The following is a 12,072-nucleotide window of genomic DNA, read 5'->3' on the forward strand; positions in this document are numbered from 1 at the left end:
GGGTGGGGGGGACGGTGGAGGCGCGAGGTGTCAGGGAGGCAGGTTAAGCGCAGGAGAGAGCCTACGAGATTGATGGGGTCTTTGCCCCTCCTCCTGCAGCAGACACGTCCAGCCCCCACAGCCCCCGGCTCCATCAGCCCCCCAGTGCTGCAAGACCCGCGGGGGGCGCTGATTGGCTGCGCCGACGACCACATGGTGCTCCTTATAAAGAAATGCTAATTTGTGATGGTGGGCTCCGCTTCCCTCCCCCCCGAGCCCTCTCTGCTGCGGTATTTTCTTCTGCAATACACCTAGAGCCGGGAAGAGGGAACCTGCAGCAGAGAGGAGGGAAGGACCGGGAGCACCCACAGACGACACCATGACCACCCCGACCGAGCGGACGGAGAAAGGTCAGAGCCCCCCATATACACTTTTTATGCCCCCAACCCTTCGTTGTCATCATTAGGGCTCAACAGGGAGGGTCCAGCATCCTGGGTACCACTGCTAGCTCTGGTTATCAGTACTGAGTCCTAGTGCCTAGTATCAGGGTTGACTACTAGTATTGTTATTAGATCTGGGTACCAGTACTGAGTCCTGGTATCACTACTGGATCTGGGCACCAGCACTTAGATTTACTGTCACTATTGGACCTGGGTACCAGTGCTTAGTCTCAGTGTTGATACTGGGTCTGGGCACCGGTACTCAGATTTAGTGTCACTATTGGGTCTGGGTACCAGTACTGAGTCCCAGTGTCACTATTCGATCTGGGTACCAGTACTGAGTCCCAGTGTCACTACTGGTCTGGACACCACTACTCAGATTTAGTGTTTCTGTTTGATCCGAGAACCAGTACTGAGTGCTAGTGTCACTACTGGGCCTGGGTACCAGTACTCGATTTTAGCGTTACTATTGGATCTGGGCATCAGTACTGAGGTTTGGACTACTACTGGGACTGGCTACCAGATCTCAGTACTACAACTATTACTACATCTGGATACCAGTGCCGAGTCCTAGTCCGAATACTGGTACTATTACTGGTTCTAGGTACCAGTACCGAGGCCTAGGACACTATTGTATCGGATTACCAGTAGTATATTCTAGTATAATATTGAGGTCAGGTGCCATCACTGATTCCTACGATCAGTATTGGGTCCAGGTATCAATATCGAGCCCTACCACTGTTATTTAGTCGGGTACCCTTTGACTGTTGGGTCTGGGTACGAGGCGAGTAACTAATAAACCCTAGTACCATTATTTGGGCTAAGGACCAGTTCTAGTCATAGTGCCACTGTCGACCCCATGCATCACTGTTGAATGCAGGTCCCTGGACTGGGTCAGACACTGACATTTTGTTCCAGCGTCGGTAGTTGATGAAGTCATTGGGGTTCAGTTTCAAGCACCTTTACTGAGTCTGGGTACCGGTACTGGGTGCGTGCACCAGAGTGGGATGTGGTACCATTATCAGATTCAAGTAATATCACTAGGTCTCCATGCCAATTCTGTGACCCGCTACAAATGTTGGCTCGAGGGTACCACTTCTCGGTACTAGTGTTCCTTCATCTAATACCATCGGATGTGGGTACCTTAATTAAGTCCTCGTGCCATTCTGGTGTCATTATAAGACTCATATACCACGATTGCTGCTTTTTAACATTTCTGGGCGTATGCGATGATTTTGGGTCCAGTTACCATTATTGTGTGTATTTCTGGACCCAGGTACTGGTATTTGGTGTTGGTACCAGGTGTGTGTCCGAGTGTGAATGCTGAGTACTCTTGTTGGTCCAAGTAACATTCCTTGGTCTGTGTACCATTACCCAGGTATCACGATTGGGTCCTGGTACCACTTCTGGGTCCATGTACTATTGTTCCGCCTTGGTATCGTGACTGGTACAGTACCATTATTATGTTACATGTAGTACCATGTCTGGGCCCTTGTACAATTACCCGGGTGGCATGATTGGGTCATGTGGTTCTTTCATCATCATCGGGACCAGCCGTCAAAATTGGGTCCAGATGACATTTCTCGTCCACTGGAACTGTATTTTATGAATGGGGCCAGGTTCGTTTCGGGGTCAATGTACCATTACTTGGGCTTCAGGACAGATTACCATTATAATGTCGTGGTACCATTTCTGGGTCCGTGTACCGTTAACGGGAGTGGATAGCATTACTGGGTCAAGGTACTATTCCTTGGTCTCAATACCATTTTTTGGTCTGTGTCCTATTAATAAACCTCTGCACTATTATTACTGGGTCCAGGTATCATTCCGGGGCCCGGGTACCAGTTCTGGGTCTGTGTATCATTATTGGATACCATCGTTGGGTCCAGGTATCATTCCGGGGCCCGGATGCCAGTTCTGGGTCTGTGTATCATTATTGGAAGTGGATACTATCGTTGGGTCCAGGTATCATTTCTTGGTCCGTGTGCCATTTATGGGCCTTGGCACCTTTATTGGGTCTAGGTACCATTTGTGGGTTGAGGTTTACTGATACCAATATTGGTTTGAGGTACTACTCCAGGGTCCGGGTATTGGCACTGGTTCATGGCTACCCTCTGTGTGCGGTGTTTCGAGGTCACGTCGCTGACATCAGCACTCAACGGGGGTCCCACCACTCTTTGGGCATAGTTAAGAGCCCCTAGCGCCACCGGAGCATCACTTTTAGGGCCAGACTTATGCTGGCCTCGTGCCGTTCCAACGCCACATTAGCGTAATTTTCTTGACGCTAATGTGGCGTTGGAAGGGTTAAAATGCCGCGCCATAGTTACAAAGTGGAGCGATGCTTGCATTGCCCCACTTTGTAACCCCTTGCGCCACATTATGCCTGCGCCAGGCATAATGTATGCAATGGGGGCATTCCGGCACCAGGGGGCCGTAAAAATGGTGCAAAGGAATCTCATAGATTTCTTTGCGCCATTGCTATTGTCATTTTTTAATGCATGCTAAGTGCAGGTTTTACAAAGAGGCTCCCATTAATTACAATGGGCCTCTGGGCGCTTTGCAGGATTAGCATGTTAATTTTTTATGCTAATCTTGCAAAGCGCTGGGCTGGACTAGCGTAAAAACAGATGATGCTAGTCACCCTAACTACCAGCCATGGTGCGCCGTATTTCAAATACGGAGCTACCATTGTGGCTTTTGGGGGGGGGGGGTGCTAAGGGACACGAAAAAATGTGGTGCTGCTGCACTAGGTGCAGCGCCACTTTTCATAAATCTGCCCCTTAGTGGTGCTCAGGTGGTGCTATGGACTGCACCATATTTACAAGGTGATGTTGCACCACTTTTTGTGGCTTAACACCAACTTGTAAATACGGCCCCTTCACACGCAGCACTTTGCGTTGAAGGGGCGTGCAATGAGTGTTGCTGTGAGCGTGCCACAGCAACACCCATTGCATTTTGACGCTGCCTCTCATTTACGAGTTTTTGTAAACCTAAGGGAGTGCCAAAACCTAATGCCACCCCATGGGTGGCATTAGAGTGGCGCAACAAGGAGAAATACTTTCATTTCTCCTCGTTTTTTGCTGTTTCTATGTGTGCTGCAGCAGACATAGAAAGAGCAAATCGCCATAACATCTGCACAAAAACAATCTCCCCCTCAACGCAGCCATCCTTGCTCTAAGGTGCAAGGGTTGCTGCGTTGGCGTTAGCGCAGGTGGAAACACAGGGGTGCGCCGTATTTTAGTAAGCACAGCGCATCCCTGCGTTTTGAAAATGAGGGTGCGCGACTCTGCCAAATTTGGCACAACAATGCGCACCGTCATTCCCATGTGTTGTGTAATCCATTGGCCTGTTGCCCTGCTGTTTCCTGAGCGCCAGGTGTGACTTCCCCTCCCCAGGTGCGGCAGCCAATCCTCGTTTAATCCGTCCAGCTGTTTCACGCAGGCAGCGCTACAAAGTAATAAACGAGGCGCTCTGAGCCTGGAAACCCGCGCAATCTATCCCCACATTACTGTGACAGCAGGTGTCCTGGGAGGGGCTCCCGGTGGCACGCCCTGCTGCCTCCCCCGCAGGTACCGTTCGCGCTTCCATCGAGGGGTACCGGGGCTCCTAATTCACAGGCACGCATATGGTATTTTTAACACAAACATAAATTAATTTCTGTGGGGGCTCCGCTCCGTATGTCGCAGTTAATGGGTGACAGAGCCCGGTAATAGGGCGGGTACTCATCCGCTCCCGACCAATGAGAGGTCCTTAATAGTTGGAAGGGGCCGGGGTGAGGTAGGACTGTTAGGGGGGTGAGGGGGGCCGAGGGGGAGGGGATTCGAGAACACGATAATGGGGACTGCAGAGGGCCCCTCAACCCGGAATAGTGGAAAGGCTATGGGTCTGTGCTTGAAACACGATTTCAAATAGTGGGGTTCAAGCATACAGAAACCACAGCCGGGCAGAGCCGCTGCGATAAGGAGTCGGGGGGAAATATGATCTCTCACTGGGGATCAGCTACACTGATGGGCGCATGGGATCTGTAATCGGGAAACAAGGGACCTGCACTCAGTGGGCACACGGGATCTGTGGTTAGGGACACAGGTAACTACACTAATGGGACACACGGGATCTGTAGTCCGAGACCCAGGGGACGTACCCTCAGTGTGCTGGATCTGTAGTGAGAGGCACAGGGGAGCTACACTCAGTGGACACGGGTTCTGTGGTTATGGACACAGGGGAGCTACACTCAGTGCGTACATGGGATCTGGGCGCAAGGGCAAAGAGGATCTACACTCAGTGGGCGCATGGGATCTGTAGTCAGAGGGCATAGGGGACAGATACGAGGAAAATGGGATTTCCAGTGGGCGGGCATAGGGGCCAATACACACGGGGAGCATGGGATCTGTAGTCAGATGTGCAGGGAAGATACACTCATTATGGGCATGGGATCTGTAGTCAGAGACACGGGAGCTAGCCTGTGCATGGGATCTGTAGTCAGGACACGCGAGCTAGGGCGCTTACTTGTGCATGGAATCTGTGATCAGGGATACAGGAGCTAGCCTGTGCATGGGATATGTAGTCAGAGACATGGGAGCTAGCTTGTGCACAGGTTCAGTAGTCAGAAAATGGGAACTAGCCTGTGCACGGGATCTGTAGCCAGGGACACAGGAGCTAGGGAGCTAGCCTTTGCATGGGATCTGTAGTCAGGGAAACGGGAACTAGCCTGTGCATGGAATCTGTGGTCAGGGACACAGAAGCTAACCTGTGCATGGGATCTATAGTCAGGGGCACAGGAACTAGCCGGTGCATGGGATCTGTTATCAGGGACACAGGAGCTAGCCTAAGCAGGGAGACAGGAGCTAGCCTGTGCATGGGATCTGTGATCAGGAACACAGGAATAGCCTGTGCATGGGATCTGTAGTCAGGGACACAGGAGCTAGTCTGTGCATGGGATCTGTAGTCTGGGACACAGGAGCTAGCCTGTGCATGGGATCTGTGATCAGGGACATGGGAGCTAGCTTGTGCATGAGTTCTGTAGTCAGAAACTGTGAGCTAGCCTGTGCATGGGATCTGAAGCCAGGGACACTGGAGCTAGGAAGCTGGCCTGTGCATGGGATCTGTAGTCAGGGACATGGGAGCTAGCTTGTGGATGGGATCTTTAGTCAGGGACACAGGAGCTAGCCTGTGCATGGGATCTGTAGTCAGGGCAAAGAGCAGCTATAAACGGGCACAGAGGAGCTGTACTTAGGGGCACAAGGGAGCTATAAACAGGGGTATCGAGGAGATATAATCTGGAGCAGAGGGGCGCTATAGAGGCACAGGTGAGGTATAAACAGGGCACAAGGCTATAGTCAGTACTCCAGAGGAGTTCTAATCAGGGGCACAGAGGACAAATAGCCGCACAGGAGGTCTATCAACAGGGGCACAGGGAGCTATGAACTGGGAAACGGGGTGTTGTAAACAGGGAACAGGGGGGCTGTAGTCAGGACACGCGAGCTAGGGAGCTAGCTTGTGCATGGGATCTGTGATCAGGGATACAGGAGCTAGCCTGTGCATGGGATCTGTAGTCAGGGACATGGGAGCTAGCCTATGCTTGGGATCGGTGATCAGGGACACAGGAGCTAGCTTGTGCACAGGATCTGTAGTCAGGACATAGGATCTAGCCTGTGCACAGGATCTGTAGTCAGGGACATGGGAGGTAGCCTGTGCATATGATCTGTAGTCAGGGGTACAGGAGCTAGCTTGTGCATGGGATCAGGGACACAGTAGCTAACCTGTGCATGGGATCTGTAGTCAGGACACAGGAGCTAGGGAGCTAGCCTGTGCATGGGATCTGTAATTAGGGACACAGGAGCCAGCCTGTGCATGGGATCTGTGATCAGGGATACAGGAGCTAGCCTGTGCATGGGATCTGTAGTCAGGGACATGGGAGCTAGCCTATGCTTGGGATCGGTGATCAGGGACACATGAGCTAGCTTGTGCACAGGATCTGTAGTCAGGACATAGGATCTAGCCTGTGCACAGGATCTGTAGTCAGGGACATGGGAGCTAGCTTGTGCATGGGATCTGTAGTCAGGACATAGGATCTATCCTGTTCAGGGTATCTGTAGTCAGGATACGGGAGCTAGGGAGCTAGTCTGTGCATGGGATCTGTAGTCACAGACATGGGAGCTAGCCTGTGCATGGCATCTGTAGCCAGGGACACGAGCTAGCCTGTGCATGGGATCTGTGATCAGGGACATGGGAGCTAGCCTGTGCATGGGATCTGTAGTCAGGACACAGGAGCTAGGGAGCTAGCCTGTGCATGGGATCTGTGATCAGGGACACAGCTAGCCTGTGCATGAGATCTGTAGTCAGGACACAGGAGCTAGACTGTGCATGGGATCTGTGATCAGGGACACAGGAGCTAGCCTGTGCATGGGATCTATAGTCAGGACACAGGAGCTAGGGTGCTAGCCTGTGCATGGGATCTGTGGTCAGGGACACAGGAGCTAACCTAAGCAAGGAGACAGGAGCTAGCCTGTGCATGGGATCTGTGATCAGGAACACAGAAGCTAGCCTGTGCATGGGATCTGTAGTCAGGGGCACAAGAGTTATCCTGTGCATGGGATCTGTTGTCCGGGGCACAGGAGCTAGCCTGTGCATGGGATCTGTGATCAGGGACATGGGAGCTAGCCTGTGCATGGGATCTGTAGTCAGGGACACTGGAGCTAGCCTGTGCATGGGATCTGTGATCAGGGACATGGGAGCTAGCTTGTGCACGGGTTCAGTAGTCAGAAAATGGGAGCTAACCTGTGCACAGGATATGTAGCCAGGGACACAGGAGCTATGGAGCTAGCCTGTGCATGGGATCTGTAGTCAGGGAAATGGGAGCTAGCTTGTAGATGAGATCTGTAGTCAGGGACATGGGAGCTAGCCTGTGCATGGAATCTGGTCAGAGACACAGGAGCTAACCTGTGCATGGGATCTGTAGTCAGGGGCACAGGAACTAGCCTGTGCATGGGATCTGTGATCAGGGACACAGGAGCTAGCCTAAGCAGGGAGACGGAGGTAGCTGTGCATGGGATCTGTGATCAGGAACACAGGAGCTAGCCTGTGCATGGGATCTGTAGTCAGGGACTCAGGAACTAGCCTGTGCATGGGATCTGTGATCAGGGACACGGGAGCTAGCCTGTGCATGGAATCTGCGATCAGGGACATGGGAGCTAGCTTGTGCAACGGTTCTGTAGTCAGAAAAAGGGAGCTAGCCTGTACATGAGATCTGTAGCCAGGGACACAGGAGCTAGGGAGCTAGCCTGTGCATTGGGTCTGTAGTCAGGGACACAGGAGCTAGCTTGTGGATGGGATCTGTAGTCCGGGACACAGGAGCTAGCCTGTGCATGGGATCTATAGTCAGGACACAAGAGCTAGGGTGCTAGCCTGTGCATGGGATCTGTGGTCAGGGACACAGGAGCTAACCTAAGCAAGGAGACGGGAGCTAGCCTGTGCATGGGATCTGTGATCAGGAACACAGAAGCTAGCCTGTGCATGGGATCTGTAGTCAGGACACAGGAGCTAGCCTGTCCATGGGATCTGTGATCAGGGACACAGGAGCTAGCCTGTGCATGGGATCTATAGTCAGGACACAAGAGCTAGGGTGCTAGCCTGTGCATGGGATCTGTGGTCAGGGACACAGGAGCTAACCTAAGCAAGGAGAAGGGAGCTAGCCTGTGCATGGGATCTGTGATCAGGAACACAGAGGCTAGCCTGTGCATGGGATCTGTAGTCAGGGACACAAGAGTTATCCTGTGCATGGGATCTGTTGTTTGGGGCACAGGAGCTAGCCTGTGCATGGGATCTGTGATCAGGGACATGGGAGCTAGCCTGTGCATGGGATCTGTAGTCAGGGACACTGGAGCTAGCCTGTGCATGGGATCTGTGATCAGGGATATGGGAGCTAGCTTGTGCACGGGTTCAGTAGTCAGAAAATGGGAGCTAACCTGTGCACAGGATCTGTAGCCAGGGACACAGGAGCTATGGAGCTAGCCTGTGCATGGGATCTGTAGTCAGGGAAATGGGAGCTAGCCTGTGCATGGAATCTGGTCAGAGACACAGGAGGTAACCTGTGCATGGGATCTGTAGTCAGGGGCACAGGAACTAGCCTGTGCATGGGATCTGTGATCAGGGACACAGGAGCTAGCCTAAGCAGGGAGATGGGAGGTAGCTGTGCATGGGATCTGTGATCAGGAACACAGGAGCTAGCCTGTGCATGGGATCTGTAGTCAGGGACACAGGAACTAGCCTGTGCATGGGATCCGTGATCAGGGACACAGGAGCTAGCCTGTGCATGGAATCTGTGATCAGGGACATGGGAGCTAGCTTGTGCAACGGTTCTGTAGTCAGAAAAAGGGAGCTAGCCTGTACACGACATCTGTAGCCAGGGACACAGGAGCTAGGGAGCTAGCCTGTGCATGGGGTCTGTAGTCAGGGACACAGGAGCTAGCTTGTGGATGGGATCTGTAGTCCGGGACACAGGAGCTAGCCTGTGCGTGCAATCTGTGATCAGGGACACAGGAGCTATTCTGTGCATGGGATCTGTAGTCATGGCACGGGAGCTAGCCTATGCACAGGATCTGTAGTCAAGGCAAAGAGCAGCTATAAACGGGCACAGAGGAGCTGTACTTGGGGGCACAAGGGAGCTATAAACAGGGGTATTGAGGAGATATAATCTGGGGCACAAGGGCGCTATAGAGGCACAGGCGAGGTAGAAACAGGGCACAAGGCTATAGTCAGTACTCCAGAGGAGCTATAATCAGGGGCACAGAGGACAAATGGCCGCACAGGAGGTCTATCCACAGGGGCACAGGGAGCTAGGAACAGGGAAACGGGGAGTTGTAAACGGGGCACAGGGGAGCTGTAGTCAAGAAACAGGAGCGCTATAGGCGGGGCAAAGAGGATCAGTGGTCAGGGAGGTACAGCCAGGGGTACAGGGGAGCTGCATTAGTGGCACAGGAGAGTAACAGCCAGGGGCAGAGGGGAGCTGCATCAGTGAGCAGTGGGAGATATAGTAAAGGGCTTAGGGGAGCTGAGGCAGAGGAGAGTAACACGACCACGGGGGAGCTACACTCAGCGGGTGCATGGGATCTGTAGTCAGGGACACAGGAGAGATACAGGGCACATGGGACCTGCTGTCAGGGACACACGTGCGCTGCAGGCAATGGCAAGAGGGACCCAAGCGGAAACATAGGGGTTAATGCCAGGGCCGCAGAGGCAAGTGAGGCAAGAGCTGCGGGCAGAGGGGGGTTGTAACCAAGGCGCGGGGAGCTATAGTCATGAGCTCAGGGGAGCTATAAACAAGGGCACAGGGAAGCTGTAGTCAGGGGCAAAGGCCACCTGCACAGAGGAGCTACAGTCTTGAGCTCAGAGGAGCTATAAACAGGGGCACAGAGGAGCTGACGTCAGGGGCAAAGGCCACCTGCAAACAGGAACACAGAGGAGCTACAGTCAGTAGCTCAGAGGAGCTATAAACAGGGGCACAGAGGAGCTGCAGTCAGGGGCAAACGTCAACTGCAAACAGGAGCACAGAGGAGCTATAGGCTTTGGTACAAGGGAGCTATAAACAGGGGCACAGAGGAGCTGACGTCAGGGGCAAAGGCCACCTGCAAACAGGAACACAGAGGAGCTACAGTCAGTAGCTCAGAGGAGCTATAAACAGGGGCACAGAGGAGCTGCAGTCAGGGGCAAACGTCAACTGCAAACAGGAGCGCAGAGGAGCTATAGGCTTTGGTACAAGGGAGCTATAAACAGGGGCACAGAGGAGCTGACGTCAGGGGCAAAGGCCACCTGCAAACAGGAACACAGAGGAGCTACAGTCAGTAGCTCAGAGGAGCTATAAACAGGGGCACAGAGGAGCTGCAGTCAGGGGCAAACGTCAACTGCAAACAGGAGCGCAGAGGAGCTATAGGCTTTGGAACAAGGGAGCTATAAACAGGGGCACAGAGGAGCTGACGTCAGGGGCAAAGGCCACCTGCAAACAGGAACACAGAGGAGCTACAGTCAGTAGCTCAGAGGAGCTATAAACAGGGGCACAGAGGAGCTGCAGTCAGGGGCAAACGTCAACTGCAAACAGGAGCGCAGAGGAGCTATAGTCAGGCGCTCAGGGGAGCTAAACAGGGGGTACAGGGGAGCTATAGTTAGGGGCACAAGGGAACTATAAAAAGGGGTACAAATGAGATATAATCAGGGGCACAGGGAGCTATGAACAGGGAAACGGGGAGTTGTAAACAGGGCACAGGCGAGCTGTAGTCAAGAAACAGGAGAGCTATAGGCGGGGGCAGAGAGGAGCTGTGGGAAGGGACTTATAGCCAGGGGTACAGGGGAGCTGAAGTTAGAGGCACAGGAGAGTGAGAGTCTAGGACACAAGGGAGCATTTAGATACAGTCAGCGGCACAAGGGAACTGCAGTTAGAGGCACCGAGAGTACGTCATGGGCACAGGGCAGATGCAGAGAGTGGCACAGGGGGAGTATAATCTAGGGCACGGGGATGCAGTTTGTAGAACAGAGTGTACTGGGAGTAGAGGTGGGCGAGCCACTGAAAGCTTGAGCCACTGAAAGCTCGAGCCACTGAAAGCTCGAGCCAGGCTCGGGCCTCAAGCCTGGCTCAGATCGCGGTCCTGTTGGATCCTCGAACCACTAACGAGCAGAGAGAGCTTTCATGTGGCTTCTGCCTCCCTCCCTCCCTCCATCTACCCAGGCTGTGGCATTGCTGTCAGAGCTGTGGACAGTGGAACTGGGGATTCAGGTTCCAGCTTTGGCTCAACGTACTGTAAATCTCGGCTCATCACTTTGTTTCCCCAGGTCTAAAAACAATGCATGTAAGTTTGTGTAGGTTAACTGGTGTTCAGCCTTTGGGGTGAGTTTGCACAATAATTAAAACTGCACAAAATGAACTAAGAGGTAACAACAAAGCCTTAATAGAAGGAAAGACAAATAGAGGCCCATTTCCTGGCTGATGTGTACAAAGTAAAACCAGAAAGCCTGGATGAATCTCGGCTTCCCCGCTTAAACTGTGTGATCTTCAGCAAATACTTTATTTCACAAAAAACATTTCTCTCTTCATACTCGGTAGGAAATATGTGAGTTGATACTAACAGTTATACAAAACTATTACTTTTAATAAGTACTTCTCAGTGCACTGCTATAAGGTACCAAACTAATGTTAAAGTTTCCACATGTTAAATTTTGATGAGACTTTCCATGTTTTATCTGGTTTATGATTTACATAGCAAATATTTTCATGGCTCAGCTTCTGCGTGGGTTCGAATATCCGACCAAAACCTATGACACGGCTCTAGCTCGGCTAACCCTGTAAATAGGTTTGCTCGCCCACCTCTAAGCAGCAAAGGCAGCCGCAAATGTCAAAGGGTGGGTGTGTGGGGGATGGGGGAAACATAATAAAAAAGCACTTACCGTTTTGCCGTTCCCGGCGCCTCGCTCCTCTGCTCCTGATGGTGTCCCAGCATTCACTGGGACACCAGCACAAGTTCCCCAGCAATCTTGGTGCTGCTCTCAGGCTAAATCTAGCATGAAAGCAGCTTCAGGACTCGTCTGAGAGGCTTGGACTGCCGTTCAGACAGTGCACTGGGCGGTCTGTGCAGTTTCTCCAGCCCGGCTTGTTGGAGAAACCTAA

At 52.5% G+C, this 12,072-nt stretch overlaps 1 protein-coding gene across 1 annotated transcript in view; it reads left to right on the forward strand.

Moving 5' to 3' along the window:
* The first annotated feature begins 275 nt into the window (after positions 1 to 275).
* LOC138246470 (sodium/potassium-transporting ATPase subunit gamma-like) overlaps positions 276 to 12,072 on the forward strand; it is a 116,108-nt gene continuing 104,311 nt past the window's right edge. The window contains exon 1 of the mRNA XM_069201108.1: positions 276 to 389. Coding sequence (XP_069057209.1) covers positions 359 to 389 — 31 coding nt within the window. The 5' untranslated portion in view covers positions 276 to 358. The remainder of the gene's footprint in view (positions 390 to 12,072) is intronic.

This window comes from Pleurodeles waltl, chromosome 7, assembly GCF_031143425.1.
Source record: "Pleurodeles waltl isolate 20211129_DDA chromosome 7, aPleWal1.hap1.20221129, whole genome shotgun sequence".
NCBI lineage: Eukaryota > Metazoa > Chordata > Amphibia > Caudata > Salamandridae > Pleurodeles > Pleurodeles waltl.